At 39.0% G+C, this 22,668-nt stretch overlaps 2 protein-coding genes across 4 annotated transcripts in view; both read left to right on the forward strand.

The window, feature by feature from the left end:
- The window catches only part of plekhh1 (pleckstrin homology domain containing, family H (with MyTH4 domain) member 1), a 39,660-nt gene extending 25,944 nt beyond the window's left edge, over positions 1–13,716 (forward strand). For both annotated transcript variants that reach the window (XM_030719629.1, XM_030719630.1), the window contains 20 exons: positions 89–236; positions 630–766; positions 883–993; positions 1,107–1,193; positions 1,564–1,722; positions 3,120–3,200; positions 3,396–3,575; positions 3,672–3,783; positions 4,657–4,769; positions 5,783–5,959; positions 7,213–7,310; positions 7,484–7,661; positions 8,078–8,233; positions 8,703–8,800; positions 9,005–9,146; positions 9,271–9,407; positions 9,547–9,676; positions 9,954–10,037; positions 10,670–10,816; positions 12,270–13,716. In XM_030719629.1, coding sequence (XP_030575489.1) covers positions 89–236; positions 630–766; positions 883–993; positions 1,107–1,193; positions 1,564–1,722; positions 3,120–3,200; positions 3,396–3,575; positions 3,672–3,783; positions 4,657–4,769; positions 5,783–5,959; positions 7,213–7,310; positions 7,484–7,661; positions 8,078–8,233; positions 8,703–8,800; positions 9,005–9,146; positions 9,271–9,407; positions 9,547–9,676; positions 9,954–10,037; positions 10,670–10,816; positions 12,270–12,422 — 2,628 coding nt within the window. In that variant the 3' untranslated portion in view covers positions 12,423–13,716. The remainder of the gene's footprint in view (positions 1–88; positions 237–629; positions 767–882; positions 994–1,106; positions 1,194–1,563; positions 1,723–3,119; positions 3,201–3,395; positions 3,576–3,671; positions 3,784–4,656; positions 4,770–5,782; positions 5,960–7,212; positions 7,311–7,483; positions 7,662–8,077; positions 8,234–8,702; positions 8,801–9,004; positions 9,147–9,270; positions 9,408–9,546; positions 9,677–9,953; positions 10,038–10,669; positions 10,817–12,269) is intronic.
- Positions 13,717–16,072: 2,356 nt separating this feature from the next.
- The window catches only part of slc25a21 (solute carrier family 25 member 21), an 88,686-nt gene continuing 82,090 nt past the window's right edge, over positions 16,073–22,668 (forward strand). For both annotated transcript variants that reach the window (XM_030718793.1, XM_030718794.1), the window contains exon 1: positions 16,073–16,437. In XM_030718793.1, the coding sequence (XP_030574653.1) occupies positions 16,368–16,437 (70 nt within the window). In that variant the 5' untranslated portion in view covers positions 16,073–16,367. The remainder of the gene's footprint in view (positions 16,438–22,668) is intronic.

The following is a 22,668-nucleotide window of genomic DNA, read 5'->3' on the forward strand; positions in this document are numbered from 1 at the left end:
TGCCAATATGCAGCATAATGAAAGTCTGTTCCTGTATGTTGCACGACACCAGCTTTCATCTGTGTTATTTTTATTATGTGTGTTGTAGAAAGCCACTCAAATCAGCAGTGTCCCTCTGCCAGATGATGACTCCGGGTCGGAGGATGATAGCAGCTCTCTGGCCAGTGTGCGGACCTCCATTCTGAGCCCTGATAGGAAGGGCAGCGTCCCTGGCAGCCCACGTGCTGTCAAGAGAGGTGATAGATTACAGTGAAGACGCCACAGAAAAAAATTATATAATAAATGTTAGCCAACTTATATGTACCTTTTAATTTCTGAACATTTTTTAAAAATGTTAAAATATACCTAAAGAAAAAAAAAATCCACCCTTAAACACTTTGACACAAAACAAAATCATGGCTTGATAGACAATGAACAGAAATTCAGTATAAAATAGACAAAAATATTAGTTTTTCCACTGACTAGAATGATATTGGGTTGCAAAATACTGCATTGCAGCAGTGTAGTAGTCCTGAATCCTTTATTATTGAGTTATTGAGTATTTAGCTGCATTGTTTGCCTTTACTGCACTTAAGTTACCTTGCCTGTTTATCTTCTCCTGTTTTCCACACGATTCTCTGGTACCCCAGGTGTGTCCATGTCATCTATTAGTTCAGAAAGTGATTATGCCATTCCTCCTGATGCCTACTCTCTGGACAGTGACTACTCTGAACCAGAACATAAAGTCCAGCGGACCTCATCCTACTCCTGTGAGAGCACTGGGCCTGTGAGTAGAGGCACCTCCACTTTAAACTCTAGAATCAAGATGACCACTGAAATACCTGTGACTGATCAGTTAGTGGTTATTGAATAGAAATCTTCCTGTGCTGTTTTTGTCTGTAGGAGATGCTAGAGAAATCTGGATATCTGCTGAAGATGGGCAATCAGGTGAAAGCCTGGAAACGTCGCTGGTTCATCCTGAGAAATGGAGAGATCCTCTACTACAAGTCTCCTGTGAGTTTCTCTCGCTTCGAGTACGCTTCCTTCTAAGGTTTGTCTTTGGTTGGATTCCTGTATAATCTTGGACAAAAATTGAGATTTTTGTGTGTGTGTGTGTGTGTTTTTAGAGTGATGTGATCAGAAAACCTCAGGGTCAGATTGAGCTAAACTCTTCCTGCTGTATAGTACGTGGAGAAGGAGCGCAGACATTTCAAGTAAGTGAAAACACTGCTTTGCAAGAGATCCCAAACTTGGGATACCCAAAGCTGGCACCGCTACTCAAAGTATTTAAAATATTGGTGATGATCCACTGTTTTAAAATTTTTACATCTAAGAAAAAAAGATTTTGCAGTAGGATGTTCACTCTCACACTCAGCATGCTTAATATAGCAGTGAATAACAGCAGAGCTTTACTCCTGCATACCACTGACGCAGCCTAAGATGACATCAGGTATACAGTAGCAGTAGACTGGAATGTTTTCATGGCTCTTCAGAAGCTGATTCTGATCTCTTCTGACATGATGCTGCTGTCTCAGTTGGCCTGGCTTAGCATTTTTCCCATATTTCTCCTTTTCATCTAATCAGTTGATTACAGAGAAGAAGACCTTCTATTTGACCGCAGATTCACCCAACATCCTGGAGGAATGGATCAGAGTTCTGCAGAACATACTCAAAGTCCAGGCCAGCAGCCCGCTTACTGTGGAGACAACTGCAAAGCCCTCTGTGAGGGGTTGGCTTACGAAGGTCAGAAGTCATGCTTAATTATTTAAACATGTTTTACTTAAAGAACTTAGAGAAATAGTTGGGATAGAGACTGGTAACACAGTAGGAAAGCACCCTACCTTTACCTCTAAGGTAGGTAGGTGTGTGTGTGTTTGTGATGCGAGTGTGTGTTTTGTGCTGCAGCCATTTGCATTACAAATCCCAGAGTGATCTGTTTTCTGGATTGGCTAACAAAAATGCATCATAGACAAATGTCATATTCTTACTGCAAAGTAGAAACTGAGTTGATGAGATATTGTGTTATTGCTGTTTCGGGCAATCTCTAGTGAATTCAATAAAAAGATGCATAAGAGACATCCACAGTTGTGGACCTCTTAATGTGAGTGCATGCATTCAGATTTGTGCAGCGTAGTGATATGTAAATGTTACATCCAGCCTAGTAAGATGTCCATCATGACTTTTGCAATCTTGCCATCCATCTCTCAGAAAGAAGGCAAAGCATTTCTATATGTTATTAAATCGTCTTCTTCTTGGGTTTGTCGTATAACACTCAAAAAATATATTTTTATAGATTTTTGGAGGCTTTTTCACACTAAAGTCATTGCCATAAATCATGACAGATGTAGAGGCCACTGGTGAATGGAGCATTGAATAGAGCACTCTTAAGGCAGATTCCTATAAAACCTCCTTCATGTTGGGACACCACCACAAAACCAGAGCCGATGAAATGCTACAGAGCTCCTTTCCTCTTTCCGTCCACCTTCATCCAGTCTCTCCCTTCCTTTTCTTAGCTGAGACCTGCCTGTTTTGCTAAAATTAAAACACTTAAGTGTCTGACGAGTGTGTGTGATGAGTTACTGGCAGATGACTGACAGCCCCAAGTTGAGATGATGGAGCTCACGTCCTCTCACCAACACCACACTCCCTTCCTGTGAGTTGGCTTTGATCTGTTGTGACATGATAGCAGTTCAGGGAGGGGATGTTCTGCCTCTCAGAGCGCAGTTAACCTCAGTAACCCCTTTTGAGGGAAGCACAGCTGGCTTCGTCTGGAAGGCATCCTCCAGTGACATCATCGCTCCATTCAGATGCAAGAAACTGTCTGAAAGAAGTTCTCTTCAGGAAAATGGCATGTGATTATCGTCTCCAGCTGCATCCCTGTTTAATATGACACTGAATCCAGCAGGGGTGTCAGTGTGTGGATGGCAGAAATTAGTTTGCACTTTACTTCTTAAGTGATTTGCATCCCAACTTCCCAGCAGATGGTCAGATGCAGAAATGTCCTAATTAACATATTTCAGTCTATGTCAGGAGTTTAAAAAATGCACAAGCTTTCTAATATCGCATTACCATTGTAGTGACTAACTTCCTGGTGGCCTTAGAACTTGTCCTAAAATTTTTCACATACTTTTGTCTTTCAGGTGAAACATGGGCACTCAAAACTGGTGTGGTGTTCTTTGGTTGGAAAAGTCTTCTACTACTATCGTAACCAGGAGGACAAGGTTCATAAAACAAATCTCTCAAGTCATTAAGACTTATTTTAGTGCTTCCTAGCAGCTGTCTTATTAATTGAAAGAAAAGTGTTAAATAGCTCATTAGCAAATTACACACAAAACATGTGATTAAAGTCTCTGCTTATACTTTATGATATACAGTATAGTAATACACTATTTGCTGATTTTCTTTCTCTATTTCAGCTCCCTCTTGGTCAACTGCAAATGCGGGAAGCATCAGTTCAGGAAGTGGATCGTTCCTGCGATTCAGATGAAGACTATGAGGCAGGCAGTCGAGGTTTTCTCTCCTCACATTACACTTTAGTGGTCCAACCGAGAGATCAGAGTCCTACGTACCTGCTCATTGGCACCAAACAAGAAAAGGTAGCCTAACAGTAAATATGTTGAACTATTATTCATGGAAAACCTTTTTTTTTTCTTCTGTTTTTCATATTAATTAGTATGTCTTATTTTACATAGGATACATGGTTGTATCACCTGACTGTGGCCGCCGGTAGCAGTGCAGCTTTCAAAGTAGGCACAGAGTATGAGCAGCTCATTGGTAAACTCCTTGATGCAGAAGGAGACCCTGGTAAGAAACCTGCGTAAAGAATTCTGACAACTCTGTTCTGTTTTGGGTTACTTTGTTACAAAAGTTATTAAGTTATCCTGGACAAGCACCTACTTGTTATGTTTGGCTTGTTCAGGACGTAAAAAGAAAGGAGAACAACACAGTAACAGTTTTCACAAAGCCAATTTATTAATTGTAATCAGAGAAAAGGTGAACTAAAGAAAACTAGGTGCTACAACACAGTCAAACCAAAGTAAATGAAAACTAACCAACCCTTCCAGGAGGAGAAAGAGACATCTTGGAAGGAAGCGAGCTTATATACTGTAGACTCCTGAGTCCCTTTATTAGATGGGACGAGTGGGTTAATTATGAACCAAAAAGGAGGAAGTAAAAACAGGCCCAAGAACCAATACTGACAATCTTGGGGCTGTTAAAGTCATCATTTGTTTAAATTCCAGTCAGTGCAACACAATTCATCCAATTTTTAAAATGTCACATGTACCCAGCATACTTGCCTTGTGTTTTCACAAGTAGAGTGTTCTCTGCATAAAATATTAGCTAAAATTATTCCTCACAAAATGAGCCACTTCTACATGTAAAACACAGCAAATGAAAACCAGAAAACAGATACTGTCCTGATCTTTGTAAGAGTTGGACAGATACAGTGGGTGCATTTATTAAAGGCCTTAGACTATCTATAAGTGGGTATAAATGCACGCAGTAGCACGCTGCTTGTTATTTTTGATCTACGCCACAGACACTGTTTACAGCTGGAGTGCTGCGTGGGAATTTTTGTCAGCTGTTGAGTCATTAAAACTTTGAAACTCAATCTATGTTTGTCTGTGTGTGTGTGTGCGCGCGTGTGTGTGTGTGTCCTTCACTGTCTTTTCCCAGAGTCTGTGCTGTGGAAGAGTGAGGCCTTGAGCTTCTCTAAGGAGGGTCTGCGCTCGCCTCTCACCACTCTGCCCTCTGAAGCTCTGCAGACAGAGGCTCTCAAGCTTTTCAAGGTCAGTCTGCCCACCTCTCACCCTTCTCTGTTTCTTTTGTTCCATCCCACTTACTTTTGGTTATGCTTTTCCCTTTTATCCCTTTTTTTCCTGAATCCCTTTTTCTATCTGCCTCTCACTGTGAGGGTCTGTTCAAGACATCATCCATCCTACTCCAGTTTGTCCCCCTCTTTAACCCCTTGGATTTTTTTTGCCCCTCCTGCCACTAAACCAGATCAAAGGCTGAAGTCCGAGGGGCCCAGCTCATCAAAAGTGTTGAAGAGAGATAATGGCCTAGATTATCTGCTCTTATTGAAGCTAACTGTTCCTGTGGTTTACAGCCAGTGTGAAGGCAGCCCTCTTTTAAAAGGAGACATGGGAGGTCAGGGCCTTCAGAGAGTGGCAGCAATGGATATGGAAACTACACAATGGGGAAGAAGAAATGGGATCAGAGCAGAACAAGGACCTTGTAGGAAAATGGCAGATTCCTTTCCTGTCTTGTCAGCTACGTCCGTCCAGAAGCCTCTTCCTTCCAATTCATGCTCCACAGCCCCACCAACTACATTAGGATTGATGGCTGAATGGATCGGCTCTCTCTGACCATCCAGCCTTAAAAATTGTCCCAAACACACAATGAAACAGAATGAATGGACGTGACATGCTTTTCAAGTCTACGCTCTACTTCAGGCCTTTGAAGTATTAATGAATCTGACAAGACTGATTAAACCTGTGAAACGGCTTCTTTGTCTTCAGCTGTCACACTGAATGAGAACCAAAAAATGAAGTTCAGATTTTTTTACATAAACTTCAGCTCTTCTTGAGCACATGCCATAATATTTTTTGTTGTTTTTAATCTCACCTAAGTATTATCATCATCCGGTGCTGTATTTTATTATGTATTTAGCTGTTTAAAATTGTTTTCAATATATACCACGAGCAGGTATATTTTGGTTTCTTGGTGTGTGTTTGCCTCCACCTGCTGGTAGCTCAGTGCCATTAAATAAGAGACACTTAATTTCTTTGTTGTTTTGCAGTCCTGTCAGCTCTTCATCAATGTGCTGGTTGAGTCTCCATCTATTGATTACCATACCTCACTGGCCCAGAATGCTTTGCAAGTGTGCCTGAACCACCCGGAGCTGCAGAACGAAATTTACTGTCAGCTCATTAAACAGACCAACTGTCGGACGCCACACAACTACTCTCTCACACAGGTCAGCCGACAACACAGTCAAGACCCAGCAGACATGTTTAAAGAGGTCAGACAGCAACAATTTTATCCACAAATCCACAAGGAGTTACTCTTAGTAGTAGTGTTAGTACCCTATGGCTGTATTTATCTCAAGTGGAGAGTAAACAACAGGGAGGAAATCCTCCCTGTTGGCTGCTAATGCTATGATAATATATACTATTGATATGCAACCTCTTTCTCATGCCTGTTTGGGTTAGCCTAATCATGTGATCATACTGTGCTGTGTAATTGGCTGTACCTACTTGACCATTATTTACTTTGAGAAAGTGCGGATTCCCCAAACCAAGCAACTAACCTAGGTCACTGATAATTTTGCAGTGGCTAGATAGTGAGAAAATGGGGAATCCCAAATTTCAGTGTATAGTAACATTAGTTCTAGGCTGCAGCCTTATTGATTAGCCTGTGATGCCAACTTCTGATTGGCTGAGCGTTGTCTAACATGTTGGTCAGAGATGACTCATGGGCATAAATTGTAGAGAGTATGGCTCATCATTGAGCAACATTTAAAGCCATACCTACTGCTCAGAAATATTGCTCAAATGTAACGTGGCTTTATTATGTTTCATACATGGTTGCCTTATGATTATAGTGATATTATATATAATGCATTGATATCAGCAGATTATGTAATATGGGTGCATTATGTAGTAATATTATGTACACATGAGTATAATATGATGTGACTACCTTGCAAATATGCATTATATCTGGCTTATTGTTATAGATTATATAAATAGAAAGACCTTATGTAGTATACACCCTTGTACAAGAATGCAGTATGTACTTTCTCTAATTTGTTTACCATGGAAATTTTTTGTGTCTGTTCTAGGATGTGGTTACCAGGAACTGTTTTTAGAAATGATATAGATAATCAGAATATCATTTTCTTACAGCATGCTTCAAATAATTTTGATTTAATGAGTTTTGTTAATATTGAAAACATATTGTCTGTAATATATTGCATCTTTTCTAACCCAGGGGTGACTAAAAGTATTAGGGCAAGGCCTCCAAATCAGGGCAAAATAGTTTTGCAGAAGGCAATAAGATGTCTGCTGAAGGGTTTTCTGTTATGAAATGGGGCTATAGTGTTATTCTGACTTCTACATTTATTTTAAACAAAAAGAAACAAGTTGCATGTTACTGGCAAAGAATTTCATCTGAGTAACGGGTAGCGATTAGTTAAAACATGACTTCTTTTTCTATCTCTTCCTATAGTGCTGGCAGCTTTTGTCTCTGTGTGTGGCTTTGTTCCTCCCTCAACAACATTTTCTGTGGTACCTGAGACAGTATCTGCAACACAATGCTAACCCAAGGTGAACTAACTTAAGCCATACCTTTTAAAATACAGCAGTAAAACTCCAAATAACTAAAACCCCTTGTAATTATGTTTTTGTGTGTGTGTGTGTGTGTGTGTGTGTGTGTGTGTGTGTGTGTGTGTGTGTCCGTCCACCCACCCCACCCCCCCACCCCTCTCCCCTACATATAGGAGTGAGGTGGGGAAGTATGCAGTGTATTGTCAGAGATCTTTGGAGCGAACTCTGCAGAATGGAGAGCGGGAGGCTAAACCTTCACGTATGGAGATAGTTTCCATCCTGCTGAGAAACCCTTACCACCACTCACTGCCTTTCAGCATCCCAGTTCATTTCATGAACAACACCTACCAGGTAACACATAACTTACCTGGTAGATAGCACAGGTGTTGCAGTGATTATCTCTCTGTTTTGAGAAGCAAATATAAATCTTATTCATGCTGTTTCAACCTGCTAAGTTGATCTTATTGACCTTTAGGATTTCTTTAAGTTGTATGTTTTAGTCCATGTTTGTACAGCCCTACCTGCACTTTGTATTTGCAATTTTTGGAAAATGCAGTTATTTTTTAATCTTACCTCCCTCTTATTTCTACTACTGTTCTAATCTGCTGCTGCAGTTTTTTTTACTGCCAGTATATGTATGACAAATTTTGCAGTGGAGCTGAACACTCCTGCACCCACTGCAGAATCTGAAACTCAGTAAAATTGTCAGGCATATTTGATGATTGTCACCAATTAAAATGAGCTGCATCCGATGTTTTCTACTATAGGTGGTGGGTTTTGATGGCTCCACTACAGTGGAGGAGTTCCTCAACACGCTGAACCAGAGGATTAGCATGAGGAAACCACAGCTGACTGGATTTGCCCTCTTCACTGATGATCCATCTGGCAAAGACCTGGAACACTGCCTGCAGCCATCTGCCAAGGTAGGGCTGCGGGTCACTGAGCATCAGTAGATGGGAGGGAGAAATCTGCTATACCCACACCACTGATGGTTTTTGGCTCTCTGTGGTTTGTAGGTCTCAAATTGTCTAATAATTTAGAGGATCAGTAGTGAGGGCCTGGAATTATTTTTGACAAATTTACGCAGTCTAAACTTTTTGTCAAAAATAAAGGTGTGGTCTAGTATGGCCTTCCTCAGCATTGTAATCCCACTCAGTAATGGTAAAAGTAGTATATTTAATTATGGTTAGTGAAATTGTTCTCACTAAAGTCAACCAGTCCACAAAAGAGATTCTATCTATGCTTTGTCTGGCTCATACAGTGTATAGTATGTAACAGTTTTTGTATAGATCAGTGTGTCTAGACATACGTCATGCTACCTACTCACTGAAACAAACATTAGGAGAAAAATGTGTGCATATATGACTGGAGACCAAATTTTGCCTTTGCCAGATCTGTGATGTCATTTCCAAGTGGGAACAGGCTCTGAAGGAGCTACATCCTGGCAAAAATGAAGGGACACGGATTGTCTGGCTAACATACAAGAACAGGTACGATTTCTATGTTCACATCTGGATTTTGTAGGACCCAAACGGGGTTTGGCTTTAATACATCAGTAACAGCATACTTTTACTGTGTGGTCATGGAGATTTGTTCAAATATATTATAGACTGCACAGTGAAAAGTGCTGATGTGAGATCTCAGTTTCTCCCAGGAAAACAGCCTTAATGACAGCATGCCCTGCATGTGTGCAGACTGTATTTCAGATCTCAGGTAAAGGGAGAAACGGAGCGAGAGCGCCTCCTGCTGGCTTACCAGCTGAACGACAAAGTTCAGCAGGGTCACTTTCCTGTGAACAAAGAGCTTGCTCTTGAAGTGGCTGCCCTCTTGACACAGGTCTGTAAATTTTAAATAAAAGAATGGTATTCTCTTATCTACAGTGTTAGAGTGTATGCTTTTGTGTGTTTTGAAAGCATCTTTGTCTTCTAACCATCTGTCTTTTGTCTCTTTGTTACTCCAGGTTGAACATGGTGATTTGGAGAGACCAGGTGCACCCTCTCCCTCGCCTCAGCCTAAATCTCAAATGATTCTTCTGCAAGCCTTAGAACGCTTCTACCCCAAACGCTATAAACAGGACTGCAGCTCAGAACAGCTCAAGTAAAGCAAAAACCCCCGTTGTCCAAATAAATATGTCCCTCCACAGTTTTTTAAATCTAGAACCTGAGAACTTGTGTCCTCATAAAGCTTTGTTTCCCTATGATATTTAAACCCAGCACTGTTCCTTTTCTCCTCTCAGAGATCTTACAGAGCGTCTGGCCACTAAGTGGTCAATGCTGCGTGGGTGCAGTGCATCTGAGTGTGTAAGAATATACCTAACTGTGGCTCGGAAATGGCCTTTGTTTGGAGCCAAGCTCTTCAGTGCCAAGGTAAAAAAATAAAAATAAAATAAAAAGTTCAGTATTTCTCCTGTGTTGTTTTGTGACTGATGTTATGCTGTGTGGAATTGTATAGCCTCCTGTCTGTCTAATCAATCTTTAAGTGTCACTGATAATCCGAAATAAAAGTATACTTGGATTATTTTGCCTGAACCATACCAAACCCATTAACTAAGCTTTCAAGCCCAGGCCTGACCTGTTTCAGACCACGAAGACGTCCTGGAGACGAAGCTGTAAAACGCCCTTTCTTTGTTTCCCCTGTCCACAGCCTGTACCTCCCTCTCCTATTGAGCAGAGCCAGGTGTGGCTGGCAGTCAATGAGGATGGATTGTGTGTGTTGGACTACACAATGGTGAGTTTCAAGCTGAGTAGACCTTCCCTGTCATGTGTTATCAGAGTGAAATCTAGTGTCAGAACATTTTAGAATGTAGAAAATCCAGTCTTTTTGTATTTCCAGTTGCTTGACTTTATAGCTGTTAAAAGCTAGAGATAGCTTTTAACTGCTGTGCTGAGCTGAATAGGACACAGCTGCAAAGCTTTCTTGACCCACTGGTCTGGAATGATTTTTATTCCGTGGTGTTTCAAAACACCAGAAATCCCAAGGAAAATAAAATGGCCAGTCTCTGAACTGACATACTTGACCCTGACACACAGCAGTTCCAACATGTAAACTATGTTAACGTGAGCTCTGTAATTTTCTGCAGCCCATGCTGATCCATTTCATTCTTGGTCTGGCATGCAGCATTGCTCATGTGCCTTCAGTAAGAAAGAAAGAGAAAAACAAAGTGAAAATCAGAATAAGTTGCTGGAAATTATGTCACATGTCTTCACACTCAATTTACTCCTCAAAAAAAGGACAAACCAAAATGATTTCCTAGACGAATTCCATGCTCTATATTGGGGTCAGCAATAAAATCTGAACATGCACCCTGTTTATATCCATTTCACTGCACATTTCACACTGGCAGAGCTTTTATTTTTCAGCACACTCTGGTCACATACTCCTACCAGTCTGTGATTACCTTTGGTGGTTGTCGTGATGATTTCATGGTGGTCACGAGCCAACAGAAGGAGGTCGGAGCCGGGAAGAAGAGCGTGGAGAAGCTGGTCTTTGCAATGCCTAAACCTAAGGTACACTTCCTGCCTGCATCACTGTAAATACTCAGTCTGATAACTGGTGTTCAAAATCTAAGACAGGGTTTTCACTTTGTCTTGTCATGTGAGGTATTAATAATTAAATCTAGGCAGATGTAAGGGATATATACACTATATTGCCAAAAGTATTCTAGATCACTGGTTTCAGGTCTTCCAATCACTTCCAAGGCCACAGGTGTATAAAACTAAGCACCTAGGCATGCAGACTGTTTCTACAAACATTTGTGAAAGAATGGGTCGCTCTCAGGAGCTCAGTGAATTCCAGTGTGGTACTGTGATAGGATGCCACCTGTGCAAAATGTCCAGTCGTGAAATTTCCTCGCTACTAAATATTCCACAGCCAACGGTTAGTGATATAGTAAAGTGGAAGTGATTGGGAATGACAGCCACAAAATGGTAAGCCACGTAAAATCACAGAGCGGGTTTAGTGGATGCTGAGGTGCATAGTAAACCAAGGTCGCCAACTGTCTGCAGAGTCAGACGCTACAGACGGTCATGAGCCAACAGAAGGGGGTTGGCCTTAGCTCAAGGACGGTGTGTAGAGAGCGTCATTGAATGGGTTTCCATCGCCAGGCAATTGCATCCAAGCCTTACATCACCAAACACAACGCAAAGTGTCCGATGCAGTGGTGTAAATCACACCGCCACTGGATTCTAGAGCAGTGGAAACGTGTTCTCTGACAGGACAAATCACAATTCTCCATCTGGCAATCCAATGGATGAATCTGGGTTTGGCAATTGCCAGGAGGGGGATTATGGTGTGTGGTTATTTTTCATGAGTTGGGCTCGGCCCTTAGTTTCAGTGAAAGGAACTTTTAATGTTTCAGCATACCAAGACATTTTGGACAATTTCATGCCCCTAACTTTGTGGGAACAGTTTAGGATGGCCCCTTCTTGTTTCAACATGACTGTGCACCGGTGCACAAAGCAAGGTCCATAAAGATTGTTTAAACTGAAGATGCCTCTTGGATGAGAAGTGAAACATCTTCACAAACTTAAAGAAGTCCAGTTGCCTTCATACATGTGCATAAATCACAAGGGTATTTTAGGTTGTTACCAATGTGAAGAGGCCCCACTGTAGGAGTAGTAAATTTGTTGGCAGGGCCCATTGTAATATATTTTTTCTATTTAGCAAATTTTATGATCCTTATACTCAGTGCTGTCTAGTGCTTCAAGCCATACCTAGACCTGTAGGCAATTGCTTCCTCCTTTAGATTTGAGAGGCTCCTTAGGAGCTATGTAAGTGGGGTCTGTCCCAACCAAATCCAGAAGGGTATATGGAGGAATGTAATGCTAATCAAGGTAACCTCATTCAGTTGGCCTTCTCAGATTTTCACATTTTCTGGGCTGCTACCGTCCTAGAATCAAATCAAACTCATTAATATCATTGAGTTTAAGCTGTTAAGCTCTGTTTTCACTCTCACATCAGATACTGGAGCTGACTCTGCTCATGGCCAGCTACATTAACCACTGGAACCCCAGCCTCCCGTCTGCCTCTCACCAGCCCCTCAGCCACTGGGACGCAGACAGCAGGCACTTTCCAACCATGAACTATACCACCAAGGGCCCCACACTACTGTGAACTGCGAAAGTGACGAGACCAAAAAAGCTCGTTACTACAGGGAGGTTTAATGACAGCAGTTACTATTAGTTTGCATTCATTTGGAGTGCACTGGGTTGCATGTCCTGAGTTTTCATTCTTAGAGAAGAGATACTTTTATTAAGTTTTTTTTTTTTTATTACTGTTATTAAAAGTTAGAATTTAGAAATGTCAGGATCTTTTTAGATTATTTATTTCAACAAAGGAGTGTTTTAACTTTGCTTTTCATAGGTGCTAGTTCACTTTTGAATTCAAGGTTGAAATTGAAGATGAATAATAATAGTGACACACAGGCAGATAAACTGTGACTTCTGCAAGTGGAAACATAATCTCAGGATTTCAGAAATGGTTCAGATGTCCTATTTCAACATCTGAATCATTTCTGAAATACTACAGTTATGTTTCCATTTGCAGAAGTCGCAGTTTATCTGCCTGTGTGTCACTATTATTATTCATCATCAGTGGTCAGAAGTAAATGATAACAAAGCAAGAGTTTAAATATGTTGAAAGGAGCTAAAGGAGCTAATGTGGCATATGTGAGGACAGATTCATAGATATTAGTCTCTTAACTAGGCACGATCCCAATGTAATATTAGTCTAATGTAGGGCCACAACTAGCAGTTAATGCAGTAGATTGTAATTTTCTCAATTAACTGATTAATGAAATTTTTTTGTCCTTTAAATGTCAGAAAATTCAGATTTCCATATTGCAAGTAGACATATTCAGATTTAGTTAAACTGTCTAAAGAGTTTAATTTACCAGCATATAAAAACATTTGCATCTGAGTTGCTCTAACCAGTGAATTAATGGCATTTTTGCTTTTCTGTTGGTAGCATTCATTCATCAAATTGTTCTTTCACAGTAAGACAATGGAATTGAAAAGCAATGCAAAAGTGAGACTGTATGTATTAAAAAAATCTAAAATGCCTTCTCTAATTAAACATACAGTATATTTAAAATTAGAACCATTTTTTTTAATAATCAGCAGGCAAATAAAAAGGAGAGGACTTAAAAAAAAAAGTGCTACCAAAATATTTTAATGACTTGAATTGTTTTGGATAAACCACTGTCTTGCTAATGTTCATAATAGTTATTTATTTCTGTATAACATTTTGAGGCTTTTGCTTAAAAGGAAATGTCACATTTGAGTGGGGAAAAAGAAGTTTCCTTTGTGTAGCAGAGTATGTCTGGATACTGTAATGAAATGTGTTGCAATTGTTTAAAAGACATCCTAAAAATTGTTGCTTGTATGTCTGTGTGTGGTATTAAAATAAATGGTACAATCCTGTACTGATTTCTTTTAGCTGTTCTTTTGTGTATATTTTGTAATGTAGTCTATTTAATATGTCAAAGTGCTGGAAAGTACTGTAACTAAGTTTATTTGTCAGGTACTGCACATTCTTTAGGTAGTTTTTCACATTTGAGAGTTAATTATTTTTTTGACTCCATTATAATTTGCTGAAAGCTACTTATTTCTCAGATATGTCATCATGTTTGGCAATGCAAACATGAACATTTTGGTACATATTTACCTCTGAATGGTGTCATACTGTGTCATTATAATACTTTATTTGTAATGGTTGTTGCAGTCATTCTCACTTTCCCTTATAAAACACTCCTTCTAAGTACTGTAGAGTATACTCATGAATCGAAGGGTTCAAGCAGTGGTGACAAAAATCCTGTTCTAGCCAAAGCTTGCCTTGGAGATCACAGCACTTCTTTTCCCATTCATTCTGTCCATAAACTTACCTTCTGTGCTGGTTGTACACAGCCTTCCCTGTATACATTATCATGCTCTGCTTTTTCTTATCCAGTGAGGTCAAAGTGGTAATGGCATTTTCCTGCCAAGTGTATGCTATAAATCCCAGATTTTTATAGCTTGTCTGGAGCTCTTGTTGTTCCATAGCTACTCTCATACAAAATGAAATTATATTATAGGGCTCACTGCTAAATTTCTTCGTCCCTTCATTTCTCATCAAAAAAAGAAAATATCTTTTCCACTTTTTCCATGGTGCAGTATGGCCATGTGCTCATTTTGAATTTATAGTCAACAATTCCAGTGTTGTGCTAAGCTAAACATTTACTTACGCTTAGAGTGAAAACTTTTATTGGCTGTGTATTTACCTAATGTGTACAAAAAAATTATGTGTGTACATAGCTTAAAACATAAACCATAAAAAGTCATGTGTGCTTACCTGACTGTTTACTTTAAAAAAAAAAAAAAAAAACCCAGAATCATCTTTCATTAATGAGCTGCACTTTATTTGTAATATATCTGGGTTGCAGCCAAGTTTGACTTCAAGATTTTATCTTTTGTTTTCTTTCTAACTCTGTGTTCTCTAAAAATACCCCAAAATGGTGAGAGTACAGTTTAACATCCTACATGTATCCATCCACTTAAAGATGATAACACAAAAAACACAGCGATGGAATGAGAAACAAAAAGTTTGAACAACTGAGCAAATGATATTGTGATGAGTAAAAATGCTCCATTTAATTGTGCAAATGTATCAGGAAAATCTACTTCAGTAAGCAAAACTAGCACTAGACACAAAATAGCCCTGTTCAGTGTTAGATTATTATTTCCAACCGTGTCAGTCCTATGCACATCTCGCATCTTTGTAAACAACTGCAAAAGCAATGGCGCGCTACAACAGCTGCTTCTAATTGACCTTTTTGAATCACAGAGCCATCGATGTGAAATTACTTTACAGCAAATCCAAAAAGGAGAGCAGATGATGCCTGAACAGACTTTAAACTGCTATAACCATTTTCACACATGAACTTTGGACAATTTGGAGAGACTATGTTGGGATGTTCTCCAAATTTGTCTTTAGCTGTGTTATTTGCACACAGGGACAACTCAGTCACTTGGACCTTGTCCCTGGAAGCTGTTTAAAGATTGACTACTGTCTGATCTGATTTGCACCACATTGTTGTGTTCTCACAGTCACTTCTGGCAGGTGATGTCCAAGTTCACGTCTGCAGTGTAAGTGCGGTGGGTGGAAATGGTGCATGCCAATTACATCATAGATGTATTAGAGGAAGGATAATGCCAGAATATCATATTATTATTTAAAAGTATTATTATTATTTAAGAGTCTTTGTATAGTAGGTTGCTTCTAGACTCCCCGTCCTTAATATGACACAAAATGCCTGCGAGCGGCCCTTTTCAAACCAGCCTCAGTGTGTAGAAGCCAATTATTCTATTCTGTTTGACTTACACTACACCATGCCATGCACTTAGTGTTACAGCTGCATTAACATGCCCTTGTGTAAATACCAACGACTAGAATTTTGTTTTATATATTTTTGTACCTTAATATCGGCTGCAATTACAAAATACATTTCACTGTGCACTGTGCTGTGTGACTGCATGTGACAAATAAACCTTATCTTAATTTAGTTACTGTACAAAAGCCTGTATTTACACAAATGATTTATTAGTTATGCTTAGTTAATATAATGTACAAACTGAATAATAAATATCAGCTTATCTATTTCCTACAATAGAATATCTCAATGTGTGATTATTTGCCTTAGGGTCATCACTGACCGAATTAAATATTAATTTAAACTAGTCAAATAGTGGGACGTAAACGTGAACCAGTAGTCGGGGTAAATGATTCCACATTAGCCTAGCCTAGCACTGTCTGGGCGCACTCGTGGAGATATCGCTGCTGCGCTGACTCCAGCGTGGACTGCCGCTACGGGAGCTCAGAAACTTCTGAGTCAACTTGAGCCACACGGGGCAAGCCAGCACCGAGCAGCGTCGCCGAAAAGCACAAAACCCACAGGTTCGTCGGGCGTTAATTTGCACCGACGCAAGCATAAGACGGCCTTAATACGATAGTAGCAATAACCTTAGACAGCGTGTAACAGCTTGCGGCTGTGTTTGCTGTGACAGGATATCTAAAACACTAAAAATGACAGCCAAAAAGCCACGGAGCATGCTCCGAGAAGCCTCTCATCAGGTTATCGCCGGTGGATCCGCTGGTAAGTCCAACAGTCATTTAACTTCTATATTTATATTTTCGATGCAGACGAATTATTCAAATTACGCAACAGTTCTGCAGTAAAGTGAACGCAGCATCGCTACATGTTAACCGCTAGACAAAAAGCACAGGCGCACTCCTCCATTACTCTGCCGGAGAACGCTACGAGATGCTTCTCGTTGTTGTCCGTACGTCCCAAAGATTTGCTTGTGCTACCAAGATATTTCCCACCCTCCTCAAACGCTGGAGGTCGTCTGGGAAGAACCGCCGGGACACAAAGCCAGTTGTACGCATGCGTAAAACGAAAAAGTTTTTCTTGGTATACGTAGCAGGCTAATAGTCCTGGAGATGTGTAGTATTGGATGGTTGATTGGATGGCTGCATATGTTTATCAGTTAGGTAAAATGTTCAAAATAGAAACTCAGTTTCTATTTTGGTGATACTCTTCTTAATGAGCACTGAAGGATGGAGAGATGCTGACTCCCGTTAAAGTTGCTTTAAGTCACGTAACATTAAATATGGAGCTCAAGAGCAGTGAAGTAGGCACATATGGTTGCAAATTTTTGACACGTGTTAAACTCACATCTGTCACTTTTATTCCAGCAACTCTCACATATGTCTTTGGTAAACCTAGAATAGGCTGAAGAAGTCTGCTGTTTTTAATGTCTCCAGACATGCTTTCAAACTGCTTAAAATGGATTTAAATCATACTAGTAAACTATTATTAGTATTCAAAAATATATTTATAACCAATACAGTGACTATTACAGTTAATTTTTTGTACACAGAGAATGTAGGTGTTGCCTTACTTTTACTATGTTTCTGTTAGATAAGATCATTTTGAATTAAAGCTGCAAGCAGCGATAATAGGCCCTCGCCGGCCGCCGCCCAAGTGCTGGTGCCGATTTGAACCCATCATTTCCAGCCGTGCCAGCTTTAGCCCTTTTTATAGCTGCTACATGTGAGATATTGAAATGGATGAATTGGCTAACTAAACGAAAAAGATGCCATATTCCGGACTTTGCCATGGCAACGTCTTACATATTACATCATTTTCACCTGTAGGTTTTCTATTCAGGGACATGTGAAGAATGTGTGTACCAAATTTCATGCCTTTCTATGCATTTTTGAGAGAGAAAGGGTCATTTTTCAATCGCAGAAAATTTAAGTTTTTTCCCATAGGGATAAAATGGGGTAGTTTTGGGATCGTCATGGCAACAAAATATGATATAGGTGTGATTGACTTATTTGTTCAGGCCGACATACAGAATGTGTGTATCAAATTTCATGTATTTTGGGCAAACTAAGCTGAAATTTTAGCATTGGAGAAATTTCACTTTTTCCCATAAGAATAAAATGGGGCATTTCGGGCTTCGCCATGGCAACGTGTTAGAAAATAGAGTATGGGTGTGATTGGCTTTTTTGATCAGGATGATGTCAAGAATATTGTGGGTTCAGGCTGGTTCAGTACACAAGTTATTCAATTTTGAGGCTGATCGCCCAAAGATTGTGTGAATGAATGCAGAAACAAATTTGCGGCGAAAAAAAAAACGAAGCCCAAATGCATGCGGTTGCTATGGAAACACCGTTGAATTTTCTATAAAACCCCGCAGAACTTTTGATGCCCCACTTGTGCAGATGATCCTCAGCGATTTTGCTGTCAGTTGGTTCAACGCCCTAGGACAAGCTGATTCAAATACGAGGTGTGCAAAAACGCTGACTTGGCAAAGGTCAAAGTTCAATCCAAGATGGCCGACTTCCTGTTTGTCAGGCGGCAACTCCATATTGTCATTTTTTGTGGGTCTTCACATGATCTCTCTCTGACCCAAATTCTTTGATTTTATGACAAAATAAATTTTAGCCCCGCCCATAGGAATGCAAAATTTGCATTTTCTAGGGGGTGGGGCTTCGCCACATTTTTGTGTTTTTTAATGGCACCATTAAAAACAAAATTTTTCACCAGACCTGGCTTGTATACAAAAATTGGTGAGTTTTCATATATGTTCAGGGGGTCAAATTAGCGATCGTTTACTCAGAAAGAAAAATAATAATAATAAGAAGAAGAAATAATAATGAAGAACGCCAACGATTCCAATAATGCGCCTTTCCAGTCACCTTCATATATACGTTTTCGGAAACGTCTCGACACGACCCACGTTGTCATGAGGTCCATTGTCAATGACGAGCGCAATTTCGTCACGCAAGCTATCTCATGACGCTAACGATATCAATTATGGGCTGTTCCATTCACCCCCATATATACGTTTTCGAGAAGCGTTCGATCTGACCTACCTTGTTTGAGGGTCAGTTGTCAAAGTCGAATGCAATAGGCTCCTCGTCGATCCCTTCGGGAGGCTCGGGCCTAATTATCTCAAATTTTCTAAATATTTCACAAAGTTGGAGCTAGAATGTAGCTTTTCTAAAGACTCCCAAATGAAACATTTGGTAAAGTTTAAGTTTAAAAAAAAAGAAAAACCCAGCCCAAATTCAGTAGGTAACAGTTGCAAAAGTACAAGGCCAAACTGAACAACCTTGACCTCTATGGATAAAAGACACTTGAAAGAATTATGAAATACACAACGTATCCTTCCTATCATCAGGCCAGAGGAAGACCTAACAACAAAAGCAACTTTTTTTTTTTTTTTTAAATGTGAACAGTAAACACAGAGTAAATAACAGCTTCATAGCAATCGGTGACATGAATCTTACGTTCTAAAAAGATTAAGTGCTTAAATGTTACATCCATTTTAGTCACTGGGCTCCCAGACAGCCTCTTCACTCAACGATCCACACTCAGTGATCTTTAGAAAACCCCAGCACAGGGACCTCAAAGCTAAAATATTTACATATTTGTGGAATAAAAAAATGAGACGTTCTATTTTTTTCTTCTTATGTTTGCAGTTAAGTCATTTGGGTTGTGAATTATTTACCTTTATATTGCACGAGGGAAGTGGGTGTATGTTTGCACAGATAGGGGTATGCAGACTGATGCTCTGCTCATTAAAAAAAGAAAAATCTATAGCTAATTTCAGTGTGTCTTGCACCTGAAGAGATAATCTCTCATAAAAAGAAGACAACTGTAATTAGCTATTTATCTGATTAAATGCCAGAAACTGCAGCATCAGAAGGGATGGTTTACTGCTTTCCTAAAAAAAAACTACTACTTCAGCTTAACTGTAAATCATTAGTACATATAAAATTTATATTCTCAAAAATTTGAATTCTGCCATATTTCTTGAGTTCACAGTTTAATTACAGTAGTAACAGTAGTAGTAGTACTACATTTCAATTGTCAAAAATATGAATAACTTCTTCATCAGTTACAATATGTATGTTTCAAGAAAATCTGCATCCACTGCTTGTTATGCTGGTACATTTTTCTGAGAAGTGCATTTATAAAACTATAGTTTTCATTAGTAGGAGAGCCAGGAAACGATTGGTACGAATAAGCAGACGTCTCTGCTGTTGTCAGTGACTCTGCAGCTGCTGGAATATATTTGGTGCTTATGGTTAGTCAGTGAATTTGAGGAATCACGTACGCTTTAAAAACAACCAGTGTGAAACTTTAGCTTTAGTTTCCATTACTCCTGATGTGCAGCTCACTGTCTGACAGTTTGAGCTTGCAGTTGTGTGAGTTTCTGCGTTGAATGTGATGGGGGAAAAAATTGCAAAATGAAAGTACTGTCGATGCTTGATTAAAGTCCTTTGCTGCATAAAGATAGTTTGTTTAGGGCTTTATCAGGTTGTGTTCCTCTTTGATCTAACTGCTGCTTGTTTGTGGACTGAAGTGTCAGTTTTACAGTTGTATGAAAAATATGATAAAAGCATGATGCTCTTTTTATTTTATGTGAAATTTATAGTTACAGTTTTATTTTCATGTTTTATTTTACTGGCTGCTGTTGATGTGCTCCCTTTTTGGGGCCACATTTAGTCTTTAGCTAAATCTTATCATTTCAACATATATTTCCTTAATATTGAAAAAATTGGACCAAAAATATTCACTTTAGAGATGCGAAAATATTCTTTAGAATCTTTATCAATCTCTTAGACTTTCAGTACAAATCTTTGGTATTTGTATTGAAATACATACTACTTTTACATTCTTAAATTTGACCATCTGACTAAAAAGATATAAAATACTCCATCGCACAAATCAGCTATATGATCAATACCTAAGAAATCACTTGCTCAAAATTGTTTGTGGCCAGCACCAGATTTTAATTCCTTTCACCAAAATATCTTCTGTTGAGATGAAAGTAAAGCCTAAAACACGCCATCTCTTTCCTCTGTCTCATTTCTTATGTGCGTGGTCAGAATGTAACCATTTTCCTGAGTTGCAGTCTGCTGTTCTGGGCTAAACTCTTGCTTCAGATGTCATGCTATTGTTCTTACTTTTTTTTTTGTTGTTAATGCTAGAAGTGGGTAGCGGCCCTTTGTGACTGCAATGACCAGTTTGTTCCTATACTACATTTGTCATTATTAATTTAAAGCCAAATTATCTTCTCAGTCTTCCCTTGTGTTATTGAAGTTAAAGGCCTAACCTAACTGCCAAAATCATACAGAATCAGAAGTTTCTGTAAAAAAATTATGCTGTGTTCCAGGTGTTTTACAGCCAAATATTTGGACTCTGTTTCTAGGAGTCCAGTCATTTGCTCCAATACTTTATTCACTTACAAAGCTCTTTTTGAAAATGACCCCAGTAGTAGTACCCAGAACCCAGAAATAAAGGAGATAATGGTCTGGAAATCCAAATCTGACTTTTGTTCACAGAGTTTACCCTTTTAAATAATAATTCAATAAACATTCAGCTAATTGTGAACTATTCAAGGCATTAGTCATCTTTGATGATATTATGTAGATTTTCTTTTCTGAGAAATTATGTGTCATATATATTATTACAGCTTGTCCATCCTTCTTGACTCCTCACAAGTCCCCTGGGTCTGACAACCTCCTGTTTTGAGGTTTAGGGGCTCTCGTCTGTGATGGGGGCATACAGGGGACAGCGGGTTAGAAAGACCTCACTGTTTCTCTTTACTTCCAGAGGTTTTCTTTTCTTTTTTTTTTTAAATCTCAATTCACTGGTGATAATTTATGTACAACCTGGTCACGGGGCTTTAGGTAAATGTGGTTTAAGTGAAGAAAGGTGCATTCGTTGCTCTGTAAAGTGATCTGATCTCAGTTTGTCATTCTAGGTGCAAACAGCTATTTTTGACCTTTTTATGAGGTCACTGCTCTGACTGAGCTCCACTTCTTTGTAAAGACTGGTTGTGAACTTCTTTACTCTGATAAGCTGGCAGTCTGTGTGGGGTCTGTGTATCTGTTTGGTGAATATCCATTTTTTTTTTTTTTTGTGTGTGTGTGTGTGTGTAATACTTGCTTTTTGTTAACTTTTTGTTCCTCGAAACTTTTATAAACCAAAGTGACACATTGTCTAATTCCAGTCTCACTTTTAAGATGTAACTTTTCATGTTTCCTTGATTTGCAACATTAAAGGTTGAGAGTCCCCTACAGGATACATCTTCAAGGTTCTCATGATGCTTAGGAATAAAAAAAAAAAATCCTCTGCACAAAATTTTATTATAGTTTTGTATTCTTGGCCAGTATTTACATTAAATTGATCAAATCAAATTTTGTTTTATTATTGTTTGTTTGTTTGTTTATTCAGTTTAGTTTTAGTAGGTTTCCACAGCAGGTTTGCTTGTTTATTTTGTTTTTATTGATTGTTTTGTTTTTGTTAGTTTCAGTATTGTATTTCATTTTTTTTTTGCTTATTTATTTATTAATTAATTTTAATATGCATTTATTCGCTAATTTTTTTATAGAAACTTTACACTTTGAGGGCAGCTGACTCTCAGTCACGTCCTAATCTCAATTAACATATCCAGCAAAGCCTCCACATTCTTGTTGTAGTGGTATATTTGACTAAATATGTATTTTATGCATGCTATACATGTTTTAGTTTTTATTAACTACCATTTGCTTGTTATTAAGTAGGTAAAACGTATCAATTTCGTTCATTAATCCGTTAATATTGTTTTATATTTAATGTCCATTTAAATGTTGTCCACAGGGGGGCAGTAGTTGCCTATTATGTTTAATTTCTTGGTAAAGGGACGTTGCAACTTTTTAGAGGCCAAGTTTCAGTCACTACCTTGCAAGGAGATAATAGCAATTTATGAGTGCTCTGCATCTTACAGGCAGCTTATTTTTTTCTTATTTGGAAAAAAAGCAC

Source organism: Archocentrus centrarchus, chromosome 22 (genome assembly GCF_007364275.1).
Source record: "Archocentrus centrarchus isolate MPI-CPG fArcCen1 chromosome 22, fArcCen1, whole genome shotgun sequence".
Classification (NCBI taxonomy): domain Eukaryota; kingdom Metazoa; phylum Chordata; class Actinopteri; order Cichliformes; family Cichlidae; genus Archocentrus; species Archocentrus centrarchus.